At 46.6% G+C, this 21,891-nt stretch overlaps 1 protein-coding gene across 3 annotated transcripts in view; it reads left to right on the plus strand.

Moving 5' to 3' along the window:
• Nucleotides 1-20,571, plus strand: part of BEND3 (BEN domain containing 3) — a 36,633-nt gene extending 16,062 nt beyond the window's left edge. For all 3 annotated transcript variants that reach the window (XM_070450021.1, XM_020892370.2, XM_070450020.1), the window contains exons 2-4: nucleotides 1,781-1,828; nucleotides 3,560-3,762; nucleotides 14,592-20,571. In XM_070450021.1, the coding sequence (XP_070306122.1) occupies nucleotides 1,792-1,828; nucleotides 3,560-3,762; nucleotides 14,592-16,841 (2,490 nt within the window). In that variant the 5' untranslated portion in view covers nucleotides 1,781-1,791 and the 3' untranslated portion in view covers nucleotides 16,842-20,571. The remainder of the gene's footprint in view (nucleotides 1-1,780; nucleotides 1,829-3,559; nucleotides 3,763-14,591) is intronic.
• Nucleotides 20,572-21,891: the final 1,320 nt, after the last annotated feature.

Here is a 21,891-nt window from a genome sequence, read left to right on the forward strand (position 1 = left end):
CTCCTTGAGAAGCCCCTTACCAGTCAGGCCTGAGTTTCTGTCCAGCGTGGGCCAGCCGTGCTGTCTGAAAAGAGTACTGATGCCCTGCTACCTACTTGGAACTCTCCCCTCAGAGACACCCAGACTTGAGGTTTACTTCCCTGGAATACAGTGGAGATTGTCTTTGATAAAAATTCACCTCTGGTAAAATAGTTCTTGACCCTTTGAAGTTGACTTACTTACAGTCTATATTCACTCAATCCCCCCTGCATGTTTTTTTCAGATAGTAGATAGTTTAGTAAGTAGTAATAATTTCAGTTTCATATAAATCTTAACATTTCTTATTCCTTCCTTTGAAAATCAGTAACACAGAGATGAAAAAAGTTGTTCCTGTCATGAACTAATTGTGATGACTGAGAAGAGTGCCATGCATTGTACATTGCTATTATTAGTGACCTTTGAAGTTGTTAGCCTGTGCACAGGTCATCCTCTGGTTGTCCCTCCATTGACCTGTCTAAACCGGAACCGTACACCATTCCACAGCTGCTTGGTGAATGGTTTACTGAACTTTGTAGGTGGCATCCCTTTTCCTTATACAGATTTCATGAAGTTACGCCTGCTGCCCTCTGACCCGTAACTGGAGTGGGCACCCAGTACTTGCAGGCAGCTTCACCAGTGGTAAGAACCACAGCTCCTCAATGTCATCAGTAAAGGCTGTCATGTATATTCTTTCCAACGTTACTACCTCATTTATACTTTATCCTATTTGTGGACATGCTGTTATGTCATTTAGGGGATCTCAAAGGCGTAATGGTGCTTTTACCATGATGGTCCATTCCATTTTGGCTCGGGCAGGGAAACCAGCCCCTGATTTTCCATCAGACCCTGCACCCCATATGGAGGAGGTACCGCCAACCCCTCCAATGTCATCCCCTCGTCAGTAAATAGAGTGCTTTGGACCAGATTGTATGGAGCTGAGGAGCTTTAAGAACTTCTCCTCTTGCTTCTGAAGAAAGGGCTAGACCAGCATCATCCAATAACAGTAGTGAAAGCCACATGTGCAATTTTAAATTTTCTAGTGGCGCTCACGTAGTGCTATAATGTATGGCACTATTCTCGGTGCCATTTTTTAAAAGGTGAAATTAATTTTTATACTTAGCCCAATAAATCTGAAATATTATCATTTTAACATGTAATCAGTATAAAAATTATTAACGAGATATTTTACATTCTTTTTGCCCTGCTGAGTCTTTGAAATCCAGCATGTATCTTACATCACATCTACATTTGGACTGGCCACTTTTCGAGTCCTCTGGAGCCACGCATGACTAGTGGCCGCCCTCATGGACGGCGTAGGTTTTTTTGGACCACCTGGAATCTTAGGACCTCAGCTCAGGTTCACAGGCTCCACAGCCTGCTGTGGATCTTTGTCAGCCTTTTCACATTAACGGTTAGATGTTTAAGGCAGGGACTAACAGATCATCCCAACTGAGGTCTTTTATAAGTCTTGAGTTTCTCAGATCCTTTCATTCCATAAGTGACTCTCAGCTGATGCTTTAAGCTGCATTCTGCCCACATAAAGTCTTGGGGAAGAACTCCCAGCAGGAGCAGAGGAGGCTGGGCTGCTTCTGGGCATTTGCAAACAAGAGGATGCAGTTTTCCTTTATGTTGCAGAGTCATATCAACTTAACCTTCTATTACCCAGAACCAGGGTTGGGAGGGTAAGGGGATTTCTTATGGGTGGGTGAAATTTTAAAAAATAAACAATAAGTCAAGACTTTGTCTTTGTCTTTTCTTTTAGTGGAACAGAAGATGAACGCAACTGAATTTAGTGAAGATGTAGAAGAAGGTAAAAAAAAAAAAAGCATCTTTTTAAAAAGTAGTTTAACTTAATACTTTTTTCATGATATATTCACGTGGTTCAAAACTACTGGATTGGCCACAAAGTTCCTTTGGTTTTTAAAGTAACACTAAAAGACACATTTTGCATTTTCACCAGGAATGTTAGTGAACAATATAGTCACTGTTGTTTCACTACCTTTTGCCATTTTTCAGGCAACTTCATAATTCCATCATCCTAAAACTTTTTATCTTTTTGAGCAAAGAACTATTCCAGGTGCCTTTTACAGTCTTCTAGGGAATTGAAGTTTTTTCCATTAAGAGAATTCTATAAAGACCAAAATAAATGGACATTTGAAGGTGCCTTGTCTGATGAATACAGAGGATGAATCAGAACTTCCCAGACAAGCTGTAACAGTTTTTGCCTGGTCATCAAAAGAAACATGAGGTCTTGCGTTATCCTGATGGAAAATCATGCATTTTCAATTGACTAGTTCCAGACACTTTTTGTCAAATACTGCTTTCAGTTGGTTTAATTGGGAGCAGTACTTGTTGGAATTGATTGGTTTTCCAGAAGGAGCTTGTAGTAGAGGACACCCTTCTAATCCCACCATATACACATCACCTTCTTTGGATGAAGACTTTTTTGGTGTGGTTGGTGGTGGTTAATTTTGTTTGCCCCATGATCTCTTCCATTCCACATTGTTATACAATATCCACATTTCATCACCCATCACAATTTGTTTTAAAAATGGACCATTTTTGTTACTTTTAAGTAGAGAATTGCATCTGGAAATGCTCTCAGGGTTTTTTTCACTTAACTTATATGGAACCCAAACATCAAAGCAATTTAACATAACCAAGCTGGAGAAAATGATTTTCAGTGCTTGATTGGGATATTGGGAATATGTTGGCTATCTCCTGAGTGGTACAATGTTGATTGTGCTCAATTAATGTCTTGATTTGATCACTGCCTACTGCAACTGGTCTGTGTGACCGTGGAGCATTGTCCGGTGAGAAATCTCTAGAATGAAGCTTCACAGTCCACTTTTGATGCATTTGATCAGTCACAGCACCTTCTCCATACACTACTCAAATCTTTTTTATTGTGTTTCAGTTGCGTTTTTACCTCTCTTGAAGTAATAAAACATAATATACTGAAAATGTTGCTTTTTCTTCTTCCATCTTCAATATTAAAATGGCTACACAAAAATTCACCATTTTTTTTTAATGCACACTGATATGATAGCTGTCACGGTACAGTCTAACAATATGGTTTCAGGTGAAATTAAAAACAGTTAAGAGCTACTACAGCTATCTTATGGGAAAAACTTAATGAACCTTTTGGCCAACCCAGTATTAAAAGATACACAATGAAAAATTAAGGAAAAGTCTCCTCTCATTACTGATTGCCATCTTATGCATCTTTCCAGGGTTACTTTTTTAAAAGCACCATTTAAAAGAGTAGTGTGTTTTTCTCCTTCCATCTCTCCTCCCTTCTCCAAGAAAAGACTTTAAAAGCTGCTTTAAACTGAATGTTCTTGGAATATAATATCAGTGTATAGCATGACTAGTGTGGTGAAATATAAATTAGTTGGTTGGAAAGCCAGTTTCATTGATTATTACCCTTGACACTGTTACTTGAGTGAGAATATCAGAAGGTGGCTGCGTACAGCCTGGTGCCTGGGGACCCTGCTGAACCGTGGTCTCCCCACTGAGCCCCTTTTCCTCTCTGCCACAGTTCTAAAAAATAACACTGTGAAAGTGGAGACGGAGGCCGAAGATGCTGCCCTGGACTGCTCCGTGAATTCCAGGTCGTCCGAGAAGCACCCTTTGGATGGCGTCTTCACTGCCCTCCAGGACTCCAGCAAGAGAAAGCCCCTGGGTGGCGAGGCCCCGCTGGACTCCGTCCCGAGCGTGAAGAGGCGGCGGCTTATTCCTGAGGTGAGCGCTTCCTGGGAAAGCAGGAACTTGTTGACAGCAAGGACTGTTAATGAAAGCCTACTACATTTCACATAGCCTGTGCCTTGGTGGAGCAAGTGAGGCTCAGCAGGGTTTTTCCTAAATCAGGTCCATCTTTGGTATTTATTCAGGGAGCTTGTTCAGTGAATCTTTTGGTAAAGAGGACAATTATTTTATAATATGCCTGTTATCCCTAACCTACCTATTTTATAAATTTGCTTTATTTCTTAATCACCTTCTGGTTATATTGAACTTGGCTGAATTCTGAGAGAGAGAAAATGAAACTGGTCACAGTGGTTCCCTCGAGCAGCCTGCAGTCCCCACGGGAGACAAGACAGATTCACAAAACAGTGAAGACTGAGGAGAGAGGGAAGTTTGGGAGATGAGAATGCCTGGTCAGCAGAGCCTCCCTGCAGATAGCCAGATCACACCTTAAACTCTTAGCAGAACATTTCCCCAAACTCTCCAGCCCCTCTTCTCCCCCGCAACACACACTTTTTGGGGGACCCAGGTAGGCATTTCAGCTTCTTCATGTCTATCCAACAGAGCCCAAGTTTCAGAGCTCACTGTCATTAGCCCATACATGGGGTGTCAGCCTGGGACTCCCTGGGTTGCTCTTGGTTTAATTCTCCTCTGTTAGATGCTACAGCAGATTGGGAGTTGATAGGTTTTAGAGATTTAGTGAGCTTTTGAAAAGTAAAAACTATCCTTTTTCTTAATTAGCAAAGTCAGAAGATGTAAGATTTTCACTGGATTTCAGTATGCATGTTTGTATTCCCTTATAACGAGGACTGACCTGCATTCCACATCATGGAACGTTGAGGGCTACATTCATTTATTTATCTCATTTTTGGCTATGCTGTGCAGGCTTTTCTCTAGCTGCAGCAAGCAGAGGCTACTCTACAGTTGTGTGTGGACTTCTCAGGTTGAGGATTAGAGGCTCCATACCTATGACACATGGGCTTCATTGCTCCTTGGCATCTTCCCAGACCAGGGATTGAACCTGTGTCTCCTGCATTGGCAGGCGGATTCTTTACCACTGAGTCACCAGGGAAGCCCCACATACCTTTTCTTGTTTCATTTAGTCCATATTAACAGTGACGAGAGAATTCATTATCTCCTCCATGTAAGTTGAAGTCAAGTGCCAGAACGCCAGTGGGGCAGCCTTGTTCCTGGTGTGAGGTGTCAGGAGTGACTTAGAACACTCAGCACCCTGCTCCATATCAAGGAGGTGAGTGAGCCCCACCTTCTCTGATCCAGTCCATAGGAATGGTCATTTCCAGAATGATCGGAGCCTGGAGTCAGATAAGGGGGAGTTCACCATGGAGTCTTTGGCCGGCACTATGACCTCCCAAACTCAGGTCCACCTATGGTGATGGGAGTGACACAGCTCCCTCATTGATTCCTTGTGTGGAGCATCGAGACAAGCCCAGCAGAGAGCCTGCCCCATGTCAGCTTTCAGAAGTGTTTATTTATTGCTCCCTAACCCCCATCTCCAACTACCACCCATTATGGTCAGTATTCAGCTGCCTCCCTCCACATTTATCAGGAGGAAAATGACATGGAATTGCCAAGAGAGGCCTTCTGATGCCTTCCCAGACACCCCAGGCCTCAACGCCCTTGATTCTGAGCTCCTTCCATCTTCTCACTTGACCCCAAGGAAGGGGATGAGGGCAAGGGGGAGGAATTGATTGGCAGCCCTGATGCTAAAGGTCCATCACTTCAAACCCCTATCAGTGCTGAAGGCCTGTTCATGAGTGACGTTTAGTACAATGCTTAGAAGAAAAATAAAACCTCCCTCCAAAATTTAACAAAAGGCTATATAAAGACATATTTGGCGCTTCCGCTGGAAAAGGCACCATAGCCAAATACAGCAGATGTGGGAGGTGAGTAGCCAGCATTTTTATTGCTAATCATCTTTTTGTTCACAGAAGTGGGAGTGATATTCAAGAGCCCTGTGCCAGGTAGAAGTTAGCTTTGTTTGCCTGGATTTCCTTGTATCTTTGTTTTTAATCCTAAAGTGTGTTTGTGGTTTGTTTTTCAACTGGAGAGTGAAAATGCCATCTCATTCAATCAGTGCAGATGTACTAAAGACCTCCTAAGTGTCATTCACTGTGGTCCCAGCTGGAGGTTCGTCGTCATTTCCACAGCAGCCCTAGCGGATAGGCACCGTGGCCCTTCCCAGTTGAGTGAGCCTCAGAGAAGCTAGCACTCCCATGCCTGCTTGATTTGGAACTGCACTTAAACAGTGATGACCTGAGGATTGTGGGGTGTTTGTAAGATGCTGTGAGGAGCTCCTGCTCTGATATTTGGCCATCCCAATAGTCTTTCTCTTCTCCCCTCATTTGCTTTATCCCCCCCGATTCTTATTTTTTGGGGGCATGTTAGACATTCTTCATCCTTGACATAGACTGTCGGCAGTGTAAGGATGACCCAGAGGATTAAAGCCGTGAGGGCAGAGACTGGCTTGTTCCCTATGTCCCCAGGGCCTTGTAGTATTTGTGTACTGGCTCTGTGTGGTAGACAGCTTATCCATTCCTTATCACTAGCTATACCTGGTTATTTAAGGATGATGGTGATAAAGATAAACATTCTATTAGAATTGAAAAGCGTCACCCCTGCCTCAGTTTTCTGGAGGTGAGTGGTGCTGCCAGCCCTCTAAGAGCCCTTTTTCATGGTCTGCCCTTGATGCCACATTAATCCTCAATTCCCTGCTCTGGAGACATGCTGCTTTCTTGGTGTCCCAGTTTGCTGACTCCGTGGGCACCATTTAGCCATTCCTCTTTTGTTGATCTGAATTCGGCGACTGCTCTTGGATTTGGAGTCCTGAAGAAGATGTTCAGTGCTGGGGGCCTCTCCGTGGTGACCCAGCCCCCAAGATGTCACTGGGTATGGACACTTGGGGTCCCCCCTTAATAACCTGCTCGTGCCTCACTGGTAACCTCATGTCAGCTTCTTTTCGATCAGTCAGATCTTCCAGCTGAGAGAGCTGGGCATTCCTGTGTGGGTCTGAGGGCTAACAGAAGGATGAAATGTACGATCGGATGGGGCAGAGATGCTGGTACTGCAGAGCCTGAGCTGCGTAGCAGAGTTCCCATCTGGCTGGAAGATGAGCCTCGGAGAATTGGGAATGGTGTCGGCCAGACACCAGTGCCAAGCAGCACAGATTTAAAGATTGCGTGATGCTCCTAGACAGCTGAGCAGAGATTTTATCAGCAGCAGCAGATGCAGCCAGCCCATCGTCACCTTGGCAGTGTTTGCGGAACTAAACGGAGCGCCGACTGGACAGAGCATCGGGGCGGGCGTACCTTAGGACCTTCTGTTCGGTGCTTGGGTCCTGTTCTGTGAGGAATTGTGCATCCAAGGTCTCTGGGAGCGAGGAACATTGCCCTCTGCTGGGACTCTAACTTAATTTTTTATTCAAGCAAGTTAGCCAGAAATGTTTGTATTGATGGCAGTGTCTCTAACATGCCTGGTAGAAACTGAAATATTTTTATTAATGAGGCTGACGAGTGAGAGTTATTGGGGGGATTTCCAGTTCTGATCAACTCTGGCCTCTGCCTGCAGTAGGAATGTGGGGGGAGTCAAACTACTCTTTGTTTTGTTCAGACAGTTCACCCAAAAACTTTTCTCTGTGCTTATTTCCTACTCTGAGTGTTAATGAAGGCAGATCCCCTTCAAGAACATGTACTCTTTTTTTTTTTTTTCCCCATTTATTTTTATTAGTTGGAGGCTAATTACTTTACAACATTGCAGTGGTTTTTGTCATACATTGAAATGAATTAGCCATGGATTTACATGTATTCCCCATCCTGGTCCCCCCTCCCACCTCCCTCTCCACCCCATCCCTCTGGGTCTTCCCAGTGCACCAGGCCTGAGCACTTGTCTCATGCATCCAACCTGGGCTGGTGATCTGTTTCACCCTAGATATACATGTTTCGATGCTGTTCTCTTGAAACATCCCACGCTCGCCTTCTCCCACAGAATCCACAAGTCTGTTCTATACATCTGAATCTCTTTTTCTTTTTTTGCATATGGGGTTATCGTTACCATCTTTCTAAATTCCATATATATGTGTTAGTATACTGTAATGGTCTTTATCTTTCTGGCTTACTTTGCTCTGTATAATGGGCTCCAGTTTCACCCATCTCATTAGAACTGATTCAAATGAATTCTTTTTAATGGCTGAGTAATATTCCATGGTGTATATGTACCACAGCTTACTTATCCATCCGTCTGCTGATGAGCATCTAGGTTGCTTCCATGTCCTGGCTATGATAAACAGTGCTGCGATGAACATTGGGGTGCACGTGTCTCTTTTGGATCTGGTTTCCTCAGTGTGTATGCCTAGAAGTGGTATTGCTGGGTCATATGGCAGATCTATTTCCAGCTTTTTAAGGAATCTCCACACTGTTTTCCATAGTGGCTGTACTAATTTGCATTCCCACCAACAGTGTAAGAGGGTTCCCTTTTCTCCACACCCTCTCCAGCATTTATTGCTTGTAGACTTTTGGATAGCAGCCATCCTGACTGGCGTGTAATGGTACCTCATTGTGGTTTTGATTTGCATTTCTCTGATAATGAGTGATGTTGAGCATCTTTTCATGTGTTTGTTAGCCATCTGTATGTCTTCCTTGGAGAAATGTCTGTTGAGTTCTTTGGCCCATTTTTTGATTGGGTCATTTATTTTTCTGGAATTGAGCTGCAGGAGTTGCTTGTATATTTTTGAGATTAATCCTTTGTCTGTTGCTTCATTTGCTATTATTTTCTCCCAATCTGAGGGCTGTCTTTTCACCTTGCTTATAGTTTCCTTTGTTGTGCAAAAGCTTTTAAGTTTCATTAGGTCCCATTTGTTTATTTTTGCTTTTGTTTCTAAAATTCTGGGATGTGGGTCGTAGAGGATCCTGCTGTGATTTATGTCGGAGAGTGTTTTGCCTATGTTCTCCTCTAGGAGTTTTATTGTTTCTGGTCTTACATTTAGATCTTTAATCCATTTTGAGTTTATTTTTGTGTATGGTGTTAGAAAGTGTTCTAGTTTCATTCTTTTACAGGCGGTTGACCAGTTTTCCCAGCACTACTGCTTGTTAAAGAGGTTGTCTTTTTTCCATTGTATATCCTTGCCTCCTTTGTCGAAGATAAGGTGACCATAGGTTCGTGGATTTATCTCCGGGCTTTCTATTCTGTTCCATTGATCTATATTTCTGTCTTTGTGCCAGTACCATACTGTCTTGATGACTGTGGCTTTGTAGTATAGTCTGAAGTCAGGCAGGTTGATTCCTCCAGTTCCATTCTTCTTTCTCAAGGTTACTTTGGCTATTCGAGGTTTTTTGTATTTCCATACAAATTGTGAAATTATTTGTTCTAGTCAAGAACATGTACTCTTGTTGCATGGCTTGTGAGTTTCAGGTAACCTCTCTGCATAGAATCTTATTTCAAATGTATTAGTGGAACTGCTTGTTATAAAGCCTTTACTTGTCCCTTTCCAAAATCAATTGTAATATAATTATGATTTTCTTTAATAATTGGCATTACACACTCAAATTTCTCTACATTGGTAAAACCTATATCTCATAATCCATAGGACCTCCAAAATTATTTTGGTGCAGTAAAATTTAATGGTGAGTAAATTGCTAAAAATCTTTATAATCTATAGGAATTAGCAAGAAGATTTGAATTTATTAGGGCAGTGCTTTTCAACAGTGACCCACAGTTGTAAATCCACCTTACAGAGCCATTCGGTTCAGTTCACATATTTGGATTTGTATGTAAATATATAGACACAGAGAAATAGAACAAAACTTCTTGAGTGTATTTACTGTGTGAAATGCCCTCTGATATTTTCTGTTGTTTTCTTTCTTTCCTTCCTGTCTTTCACACTTCCTCCTTCCCTCCCTCTTTAATGCTGGTTTTGATCCATCAAATCAGTGTCATCATTTCTAAATGGGTCATATGACAACCCACAGTTCCAAACATGCTGCCTCAGGGGTAAAGATTTTCAACCATCTCCATTCCTCCCTTTCTTCATATTTCTGATGTGTGTAATTTGGTTTCTTTCCTTTCTTCCTTCCTTTTTAAAATTATCCTGTGCTCTCTGCTGACAGCAGAACTAAAGAACTGAAAAGAGTCTAAAACCCCACCTTGAGCTCACCTGTGCTTCTTGGACTCCTCCCAGCCCAGCCTTTAGGGCAAACAGACCTCTAAGAATTCCTTCTATGAGTGACTTACCCTGCTACACTGGAGGAAAGTTCTCCTTTTATTTAAGTTCTTAAGTTACTTACACCTTCCTTAACTCATGTTAGGTTCTTTAGTTCTCCTCTTTATTTAATAGTTAAGAGTAATCATTACAACTAGTTCAATAAAAAGCCCATTGTATTGTCACTGCTCTGGCTTGGGAAGAGCACTGTTAATAATAATCGTACTATAACATTAAATATTTATTAAGCACTTTCTGTGATTCAGAGATGGGCTCAGTGCATCATGTTCATTATCTCATTAGGTGCTCATAGCTACCCTGGTACCTGAGACAGGGACCATTATATATTCCTGAGTTACACACAGGAAGCTGACATGTAAGGGGTCACGCAGAGGACCCAGCCACTCCTTTATACCTCCCTTATTTTTGTTGTTTAGTCGCTAAGTTGTGTGTGACCGTTTGTGATTTCATGGACTGTAGTCGTATTTAGATATGTGTGACTCTTTTGCAACCCCATGGAATGTACCCTACCAGGTTCTTCTGTCCATGAGGTTTTCCAGGCAAGAATACTAGAGTGGGTTGCCATTTCCTCCTCCAGGGGATCTTCTCGACCCAGGGATCGAATCAAACCTGTGTCTTCTGCATTGGCAGGCGGGTTCTTTACCACTGAGCCACCAGGGAGGCTTTACGCCTCCCTACACTCATGTTATTCATGAAGCTAGTGGCCTCTTTGAACATTTTTCTTAAGCATTTATTTGAGAGCAGTACACACTTTACCCTGCTTAACAAATGTTCAGTGAGCACTCTGTGTCCCAGGCACTTTGCAGGACTCTGGAGATGGAGTAGGGAAGACCTGGTCCCACATGTAAGCATCATGCAGTGTGGTGGGGGCACAGATAAGTCTCAGGGAGGAGACCCCACGAGGGAGAGGGGTGGGCAGCAGGCTCGCTCCAGCCTGAAAGCCCCCTGTCCTCTGCTCACGGGCAGTAGTAGGAGGGTCAGGGATCTCTGACCCTTTATCAGGTTTGTTTTTGGCTACCTCCGTGGGATAATCAGGGCTTCCCTGGCGGCTCAGATGGTAAAGAATCTGCCTGCAATGCAGGAGACCGGGGTTCCATCCCAGGGTTGGTAAGATGCCCTGGAGAAAGGAATGGCTACCTACTCCGGTGTTCTTGACTGGAGAATTTCATGGACAGAGGAGCCTGGAGGGCTACAGTCCATGGGGTGTCAAAGAGTCAGACATAACTGAGTGAATAACACACACATACACAGGATAATTAAAGCACTTGAAAGAATCCTATTATTTTTCAGGTTCCTGAGAGACTAAGGTAGGTGTTCTTTTGCATGGTTGTTGTCAGCAGAGATGCAGGAGAAAAATCAACCTGTGTTTAATATGAGTCTGATGTTTCCATTATCTAAGCAGGAGGGTCTGGGGAGTTCCGTGACGATCCAGTGGCAAGGAGCCCCAGCTTCCGTGCAGGGGGCACGGGCCGTGAGTAGGGCGATCTGTCCATGGTCTCTTTCCGACTCAGGCCTTTGTGTTGCTCACCTGCTTCTGTAGTGGCAGTCCCCGCAGAGACTGCCTCTTTTCCCTGTGTTTTTCCTTTGTTTTCTTTCAAGGTTGCAAGAGTAGAGTGCCTCGGGTACTGTGTCATGCTGGCATTAGTGCTGTCTGAAGGCTTATAAATGACACTGAATCTGCCTGAATGAGATAAACTGGGGATAAACACTGTCTTCCTAGCCCTGGCCATCCAGAGAGGCCCAGTGGCTTGTTAGAAATGCAGAGCCTCGAATCAGAATCTGTATTTTCACTAGATCTCAGGCAATTAGTATGGACGTTAGACTTCTAGAAGTGCTGTGATAGGTCAGGCTACACAGCCGTATTTTTCCCCAGCTTCCTAAGGAGGCGCTTTGTTCTCTGGCATTTCCCAGTTGCCCAAGGCTCACATGTGTCTGTGGAAGAACCTCTTTGTGCTTCAACCCTGCCTGCTCCCCTGACACCCACCACTGCTCTCCAGTTAGCTCTTCTGCCTAAATAGGCCCTCAAAAATATATTCCAGTATACTTTGGGGTCAAATTCAACATTTGTCAAAAACAGGTTTATGACGGGAATGTAATGAACGACATATACCATTTGATATGTTTTGACGTGTACATACCAGTGGCACCACACCACAATCAAGATGAGAAACATCCATCACCTGTTCCGTGAAAGTTGCCTTGTGTCCCTTTGCATCCTTTCCCCTGCCTTCTGTCACTAAAGATGAGTTTGCCTTGCCTAGAATTTCATACGAATGGCACCCTACAGGCCTCTCTTATCTATCTGGCTTCTCTTCCGCAGCTTATTCTGAGGTTGGTCAGCTCTGTTGCTGAGTGGTACTCTGCTGTAAACACAGTGTATCTGTATATTTGTTCACAAAAATTAGGGTTGTTTCCAGTTGGGAGCTGTATATAAACAGGGCTGCCATGAACATCTGCATAAAAGTATTTGATCATATGCTTTCATTTTGCTTGGTAAATAAATAACTAGGAATGGAGTATACCTGGATCATATGGTCCAACATATAACTTAAAAAAAATACCAACTGTTTTCCAAGGTGGTTATACCATTGTATGTCTACCCTAGCAGCCTATGAGAGTTCCAGTTCCTTCATGTCACCTCTATCACTCAGTATCATCTTTTTTGATTATACCCATCCTTGTGGGGAGTGATATGCTATCTCAGTGTGAGTTTAATGTCACGCATGTTCTTAAGCATCTTTTATATAGGATCTTAGTTCCCTGATCAGGGATCCAACCCATGCCCTGTGCAGTGGAAGTATGGAGTCTTAACCACTGTACCTCCATGGAAGTCCCACTGAGCATCTTTTTATGTGCTTATTTGCCATTTATATAGCTTCTCCAAAGTGATTGTTGAAACTTAATTGGGTTATGTGTCATTGAGTTTGAGTGTTCTTTATGTAATCTGGATTCAGGTCCTTTATCAGATAAAAGATATGTCTGATTTCTTCCAGTCTAGGCTTGTTTTTCATTTTGTAAAGAAGTTTTAAATTTTGATGAAGTCCAGTTCATTAATTTGTTTTCTTATGTATTGTGCTTGTGTGTTATATCTGAGAAGTATTTGCCTAAAACAATGTCATAAAGGATTGCTCTTAAGTTTTCTTCTAGAGGTGTTAGAATTTTAATTTGAAAGTGAGAAGTTGAAAGTCGCTCAGTCATGTCCGACTCTTTGCGACCCCATCAACTATCCAGTCCATGCAATTCTCCAGACCAGAACACTGGAGTGGGTAGCCTTCCCCTTCCTCAGTGAGTCTTCCTAACCCAGGGATCAAACCCAGGTCTCCCACATTGCAGGTGGATTCTTTACCAAGTGAGCTACAAGGGAAGCCCAGAATTTCAAGGTAGTTTTTATTTTTACATCCATGATCCATTTTTTAGCTAATTTTTTATATGATACATATAGAATGAAAGTTTTTTCCTTTTTTTTTTTTGCACATGTATGCCCAATATTTCTAGCATCATTTGTTGAAAAGATTCTCCTTTCTCTACTGAATTTCCTTTGAACCTGTGTTGAAAATCATTTGTCCATATATATGTCAGTAAACCTCTTAAACCATCCAGGGCCTAGCAATAGGGAAAACCACTAATGAAAGCAGTGAGGACTCTGGGATACCAAATGGTCAGGGCAGTTGCCTTCTGGTATGAAGCTTGGACTCAAGCTTTGGTATCTTGAACAGGCCCTGGGAGTACATTGAGAGTGGACCTGCAAAGTATGTCAAATGGGCAAGTTGAGGAGATAATTCCTGAAATCATTAATTCTCTCACTGTCTTCTATTGAGCAAGGCTGGAGAGAGCATCGAAAGTACCTTTCTAGATGCATAGGAAAGGTGTTAATTCATTACACACAGTGGGTGCTTTAGGATCTGGGGCTTAATGATTGAGAAGGGCTGCTGGAACTAGGAGACTGAGACTTAGAAACCTGGGAGGCCTCATCACTTCACGGAATCTGCAGTTGGTTAGGCTTGGGGCAATTCTGGGCCTTTTCCGCCTGAAATATGACTCCAGGCATTGGTAGAGCTGGCAGCTGACTATGGCTCTCTAGATTCCAGTTCGTCCATGCTCAGCACTGTGCATCTTGGGAGCTGTCCAGAGTAGAGACGTCTGCTCTCCTAGAGTCTGCAAACTGGGCAATAGGCTGTGCTTTCTGTAGATGCCGTTGGCAGGACCTGCCTGTCTTAGAGCAGTCAGGGCAATGAGGTGACCTGTCCGTAGCCAGGCTGCCACAGGAGCGCTTCCTGTTCCTGGGGTCTCTCTCCCAACCCCCATGGGCTCTCGCCAGGCCTGTCAGCATCTGTGCTCGGTCTATGGACAGGAAGCTCAGGGATGGTGTCCTACAGGAATTGAAAGCCTCCAGGGTCCAGCCTGAGCCTCTCAGGGGTTAGGGAGAGCAAGCAAGTTTGGCCCTGGGATGCAGGTTTGTGTTGATGGTGTGTTCTGGACCCACAGAATGGTTCCCAGGCAAGGGAAGCACTTTCTCATAGGCTCCTAAGGTTGACCTGGGCCCCTCTGTGTGTGACATAGATCAGAACGTTCACCTGACATACCTTTTGTCTTCCAGGCGCTCCTAGCAGGCATGCGGAACCGGGAGAACAGCTCGCCCTGCCAGGGCAACGGGGAGCCGGCAGGCCGGGGCAAGAACTTGGGCTCCGTGTGGCCAGGTGAGGAGGATCCCAGCCACGACGTGAGCACACCCTCCTACAAGAAGCCTCTGTACGGCATCTCACACAAGATCATGGAGAAGAAGAACCCTCCCGCAGGGGACATGCTCAACACCTATGAGCTCTCGGAGAAGGTGAACCCCAGCAACAGCCCCTCACCACTGCGGCTCCTGAACGAGACACAGAAGCGGGACACTGGCGGCCCCGCAGCAGCCAGCGACAGCGACCCCAACATCTACTTTCTCATCCAGAAGATGTTCTACATGCTCAACACGCTCTCCTCCAACATGTCACAGCTGCACAGTAAGGTGGACCTGCTCTCCCTGGAGGTGAGCCGCATCAAGAAGCAGGTGAGCCCCACTGAGATGGTGGCCAAGTTCCAGCCGCCACCCGAGTACCAGCTCACGGCGGCCGAGCTCAAGCAAATCGTGGACCAGAGCCTGTCGGGCGGCGACCTGGCCTGCCGCCTGCTGGTGCAGCTTTTCCCAGAGCTCTTCAGCGACGTGGACTTTTCCCGGGGCTGTGGCGCCTGCGGCTTCGCGGCCAAGCGGAAGCTGGAGTCGCTGCACCTGCAGCTTATCCGGAACTACGTGGAGGTCTACTACCCGTCGGTGAAGGACACGGCTGTGTGGCAGGCCGAGTGCCTGCCCCAGCTCAACGACTTCTTCAGCCGCTTCTGGGCCCAGCGGGAGATGGAGGACAGCCAGCCCAGCGGCCAGGTGTCTGGCTTCTTCGAGGCCGAGCCCCAGGTGGACGCTGGCCACTTCCTGGACAGCAAGGAGCAGGAGGAGGCCCTGTCCCTGGACCGCAGCAGCACCATCGCCTCTGACCATGTGGTGGACACGCAGGACCTCACCGAGTTCCTGGATGAGGCCTCATCCCCCGGCGAATTCGCGGTCTTCCTTCTGCACCGGCTGTTCCCCGAGCTCTTCGACCACCGGAAACTGGGCGAGCAGTACAGCTGCTACGGGGATGGCAGCAAGCAGGAGCTGGACCCGCAGCGGCTGCAGATCATCCGCAACTACACAGAGATCTACTTCCCCGACATGCAGGAAGAGGAGGCCTGGCTGCAGCAGTGTGCCCAGCGCATCAATGATGAGCTAGAGGGCCTGGGGCTGGACGCGGGCAGCGAGGGAGAGCCCCCGCGAGACGACTGCTACGACTCGTCCAGCCTGCCCGATGACATCTCCGTGGTCAAGGTGGAAGACAGCTTCGAGGGCGAGCGGCCCGGCCGGCGGTCCAAGAAGATCTGGCTGGTGCCCATCGACTTCGACAAACTGGAGATCCCGCAGCCTGACTTCGAAGTGCCGGGCGCCGACTGCCTGCTGAGCAAGGAGCAGCTGCGCAGCATCTACGAGAGCAGCTTGTCCATCGGCAACTTTGCTTCGCGCCTTCTGGTGCACCTGTTCCCGGAGCTCTTCACCCACGAGAACCTGCGCAAGCAGTACAACTGCAGCGGCTCCCTGGGCAAGAAGCAGCTGGACCCATCCCGTATCAAGCTCATCCGCCACTATGTGCAGCTGCTCTACCCACGGGCCAAGAATGACCGTGTCTGGACACTGGAGTTCGTGGGCAAACTGGACGAGCGCTGCCGGCGCCGGGACACGGAGCAGCGGCGCTCCTACCAGCAGCAGCGCAAGGTCCACGTGCCGGGCCCTGAGTGCAGGGACCTGGCCAGCTATGCAATCAACCCCGAGCGGTTCCGGGAGGAATTTGAGGGGCCCCCGCTGCCCCCCGAAAGGAGCAGCAAGGACTTCTGCAAGATCCCCCTGGACGAGCTGGTGGTGCCCTCGCCCGACTTCCCGGTGCCTTCGCCGTACCTGCTGTCCGACAAGGAAGTGCGCGAGATCGTGCAGCAGAGCCTCTCCGTGGGCAACTTCGCCGCGCGGCTGCTCGTCCGGCTCTTCCCAGAACTCTTCACCGCCGAGAACCTGCGGCTGCAGTACAACCACTCCGGGGCCTGCAACAAGAAGCAGCTGGACCCCACACGCTTGCGGCTCATCCGCCACTACGTGGAGGCTGTGTACCCGGTGGAGAAGATGGAGGAGGTGTGGCACTACGAATGTATCCCGAGCATCGACGAACGCTGCCGCCGCCCCAACAGAAAGAAATGCGACATCCTGAAGAAAGCCAAGAAGGTGGAGAAGTGAGGGGTGCGTGGGGCACTGAGCGTCGCCCCCTGCCGCCCCCCCCCCACCACGAGCCCGAGCCGCATCCACAGCCGCGCACCTTATATCGGCGGGGCGGGGCCTGCTGCATTTGCACACGCGCTCGCCCAGCTGGCCACGGCCACGACCACGACAAAGAAGCCTCGCATTTGGTCTCTTGTACTTACGACTTTTGTCCTGTGTTCCTGGTGATGCAGCCAGAGTCTGGGGAGAGCAGAGCTGCGAGGGCAGAGGGGCCTCAGGAGTCAGGGTCCCCTCTCCTTGGCAGCGTCCTCCCGGTCCCCTCACAATTTGAAATGCAAATCAAACAACCTTCTTGTTCCTCTTCCCACATTTTACATCTTCCATTTTTATAAAAAAATTTTTTTTTTTAAATTAAAAAGAAACCCTTTTTAAGAAAATCATTGGGCTCTGTGGGGGCCATTTTACTCAAAAATTTTTTTTTTTAATATTTGAGATGAAGTACTGTAAGATGACTTCAGTCACTGGGAATTTTTTTTTAAGATGGTTTCAGATATATGAAATTTTTAGAAGTGCCATGTTCATGCATGATGGCTGATAGCTTCAGGTGGCATAGAGACGGATTTTACTGACCTTGTCTTTTATTAGTACATCAGATTTTGGAAGAGTCAGGATGCCTCTTGGATGGCGGTGGAGGGGATGGAGTAGTTCGGTGTCCTTTCTGACCACGGTCAGTGGCACTCTCCCTCCCACTGTGGTGCCGAGGAAGGGGCTACGGGGACGGCCTGGCCTGGCCTGTCTCACACTGCTGCGCCAGTAAGAATGTTGTGCTCACCCTGTAGACGAGAACACTGGATGGTGATGATGGTGATATGAATGTAGATAGATGTGGAAACACGTTCACAGTGTCTTCATTTGAGCTGTGTCCTTCCACTGCCCTCTTTCCTTCCTACACAAGGATGCTGGTTAGAGGGACAAACACATTTCCTTGGAAAACTGTGTGTGGATATTTGGCTTCTTGTTTAAGGATGGGCCCCACTGGGCTCACCAAGAACTGTTTACTTTGCGTATGTGTATTTGTATAAAACCCAGGTTCTGGGAGCTGTATGGTGGCTTCACCACACCTCAGTGTCGGCTCCTGCAGTCAGTACACAACCTTGTTCCTCAGGGCCGGGCCTGAACCGTGGGCTCTCTTGAGGATACCTGGTGTTGGAAGGACACAGGCCATCTGAAATAGGGCTCCCATATCCCTTTCCGGGGTCCACTCAGAGCTTTCCCTTTGGGCCCCCAGAAGGTCCTGCTCTCCTACATCTGGCCGGTCCCTCGGCCTCAGGATGAGACACCTCTTTTCTCTTCCCTGGTTGGGAAGGTCACACTGCTCCAGGCCAGTGGCATGCTCTCCAGGATTCCAACCAGGAAACTCCCCAACAGGTAAAGTCCTTAATGTAAAAACAATACTTTTACCTACCTGACTTTGGGGGCTAGTGCCTAAGAGGGAAAGGGAACAGTCTAAACACAATACATCATACCAGAAAGCTAGAAAATAAATTGATGAATCACACAGGGTAGTTGTAAAACCCTTGTGGAATGTTAATTTAATAACCTAATGGCTTAATATTTTGCTACCTTAAAATGCAGAAATAATAGAAACAATCTGTGAATTCTCTTCATACAGATAAGGACTTCAGCTTTAGTGACTGTATGATGGAACTTTGCCTGCACTCGCAGCCATTTTTTCTTTTTTAATGACAGGATTCTGAGCAGTGTGAAGTTGCCGATCTAACTTTAGTAAATTTGCTTTTAAATGTCATTTACAGATTATTTCCGTTGTAACTGCGGACCTAAATTATTACAGTTTGGAAACACACAGGGACTTAATGACTCTCTCTCACCCACCCACATACATGTGTACACACACATTTCTTAGTAAAAAACTGAAGTGAGATGAAGGGGACCGACATGAATAACAAGCTCAACCTCTTTGTGCCTGGAAAGGAGGAGGACTGGAGCAGCCGGAGACTCACTTCCCCCTCTCCTGGGCCTCTCTCTATGCCTTAGTCTCTCCAGCACACAGATGCATGCCTGCGTGCATGTGCGTGCACACACCCAAAGATGGCAGTGGCTCTCTCCCTCACCAGTCCTGCGGGTGGGAGGGTGCTGTGGAATTTGTTCTGGTCTCTAGGATGTATCCAAGAGGATTCCAAGCCATGTGAATATTGCCCTGCTTTCTAGAGGGTGGAATGTGACCCTGCAACTTCAGAAGCACAATCATTTAATAAATTTTTTTTTAATCATCCTGTCTACCCACAATAGAGACGTCAGCAGGTTCTAGGAATTAAATATATCTCTTTATAACCTAGAGCATGTTCAGTTTTTGGAAACCATGTTTTGATGGTTTCTTTAATACTTTTCCTGCATGGGGCTTCTTCCCCCAAATTTCAGAGTCCCTTCCAGTGAAGAGAGGTGGCCGCTCTCTGTGTGAGCTGTATCTTGTCTCTCTGGACTGACTCACCAGGAACCACCTGCAGGCCCTGTGTCTGTGTGGTGTCCTCAGCCTCCAGCCATACAGGTGGGCTCCAGGGGCTTTTTTTTTTTTTTTACATGAAGCAATAGAATTATAAAATATCTAAATTTTTTTCAAAATTTAATGTTTTCCATAAAATCTGTTGGCAAAACCCCTACTCCCTCCGCATCTAAATTCTTTGATTTTTGTTAATACTTGTTTGTGTTTGGGGAATTTTTTTCTCCCTCACATCCAGAAGTAGCACAGACACATTCTGATGTTGAGTAAAATAGCACGTCACAATAGGTGGTAGTGTCCCTCGTTTTTCTGTTAGTGAGTTTTAAAAGAATGTACGAAGATAGTCATGAATGTACTGAGTGTTCTAACCCTGCTTCCGTTCACTTTGGCTGTGTCTCCATGACAACACAGGTTTGACAGGGAATAAAGTTGTACTGGTGTCATGGGTGTTAGTGTGCCCCTCCCCCTCAGTGTTGGACCCCACCCTTCCTTGCTTTTTAAGTTTGGTGGGAGGGGGTACCACAGCAGCAGCAATCATCAACCAACCAATGGGATCTACTTAGTGGTAAGCGGATTAACTGTTTAAATGCTAAGAGTCACTGGCCTGACCACACCATAGTATGGCCACGTGGGTTCCTGCAGACATGGCTTCATTTTCTACCTTTGCCCCAAATGTTTACTTCTTGCCTGATCGAGGAGGAGGGTCTCAAGACCTCAGACTGGAGGCCATTGAGCTCTTAACCCTGCCTCACCATGGAGAGAGATGCTTTGAAGCGGTGGGACTTCCCTGGTGGTCCAGTGGTTACCACTCCGTGCTTCCGCTGCAGGCGGCGCGGCTTCTATCCCTGGTCAGGGAACTAAGATCTCACATGCTATAGGGCAAAAAAAGAAGTGGGGGCCCCTGGGCCAAGGGACTCTTAATGTCATTCAGAGATACGTGTCTCTTGTAGATCCAGCCTTAATGTTTTTCTGACATCCTAGTGATAGCAGACCCTGCGCAAAGTGGATATCAGAGTTAATACTGTGAGGAGACAAAATAATGAGAATAGTTTTACCAAAGATAATGAAACATTGCATAATGTCTGCATTTTACCATTGATTTGAGTGCACCCTTAGAAAACTGAATGTAACAAAAACCCAGGACATTTTTTGGAAATTGTATGCTCTCTAGCAACTGTGTGAATTTTTATACAAGCACTGTTTTATGAGTTACATAAAATGTTATAAAAATACGGTCTCCTAACATCTTCTTTTCTTAGGGCGGAGGTCTCTCGGAACGTATGGGTCTGTTTGTCTGCGTGGGGCTTCACCACCCGCTCCCAGGGGAGGGCAGGGGCACTCGGGGCACCACGGCTTCTCGGGCTTCCACACTCTGGGTGTCGGGGTGCAGTTTGTCACAGCTGGATGACTGAGACGTCACCAAATAAGCCCTAGCGCATTTCTCAGACAAACTGTTTCCCCGCCATGCAGTAGAGGCACAGTTGAGCTTCCCTTCCCTGGTCGGCTGCCAGACCCGCCTGTTGCCGAACTGGAGGAGTTTCAGCTCACTCTTTTCCACTTTGGATTAAATGGGATTTAGTTTCCCAAGGCAAACCTGTTATTAACTGATAACAAAAGGATGGATGTTCTCTTGCCTCACTGGCGAATTATAAGTCATTAAATAATATTTCTTAGTAAAAATAATATCAAGCTACCAAGCCTTCTTTAGCCCTGGGGGTCACGTGGTGTAGGGTGCGTCGTGGCCTGTGATTGGAGCGCGCTTCCCACAGCGAGCGAGCGCTCGGCCCGGAGCGCGCGCGCCTCTGCGGGCAGCCGTGCGCAGGTCAGGGCTGGTGGGGACTGGAGCCTGATTTACTCCATAAGCAAGTTGAAACAAGACTTGAAGGCGAAATTCTTTAGATCCTTTCTGGCCGTATGTATCTTTGTTTTCGACCAAAAGGAAAAAAAGAAAAGTCCGTTTCCTCAGCTGCCTCTAAGGTGCTGGGTCCATCCGCGAGTAACACGGCATGCGGCCGCCCCCGTCCGCCGCAAGGCCTCGGGCCACGGAGCTCACTGGCTTCTGTTCGCCTCAGCCTGCACGGGACGGTGAGGTGGGTGAGGTGACCGTCCCTGAGGGTAAGGTCAGTGCCCTCATCAGAGCGGCGTGTACACGGGGAGCCTTTCTGGCAGGCTTGTTTGCAGAGGCTCTGGCCAATGTTAGCACTGGGTGCCTCATCTGCCGTGTGGGGGCTGCGGGCCTGCCCGCCAGGAGGTCTCGCCCCTCCACCCCTGCTGCCCCGGCTGAGGAGAAGGAAGTGAAAACAAAGAGGAATCTGAGGAGTGTGATGCTGACCCGGGCTTCGGTCGTTTTGACTAGACCTCTTTAGAGACAGGCTCAATAAAAAGCTGAGCTCTTTGCTGCTGCTGTCTTGCAAATAACGGTAGTAGAGAATTTCAGTGGGCTTACTTGTAAAAGCCAGTTCTCCGAAATAAGAACTCCATGCCAGATTATTCTGATTATTGGAATGGTGAGATGCAGTGGACACTGAACTTCCAGAGAAATCTAAAATC

The sequence above is a fragment of the Odocoileus virginianus genome, chromosome 19, assembly GCF_023699985.2.
Source record: "Odocoileus virginianus isolate 20LAN1187 ecotype Illinois chromosome 19, Ovbor_1.2, whole genome shotgun sequence".
Classification (NCBI taxonomy): Eukaryota; Metazoa; Chordata; class Mammalia; order Artiodactyla; family Cervidae; genus Odocoileus; species Odocoileus virginianus.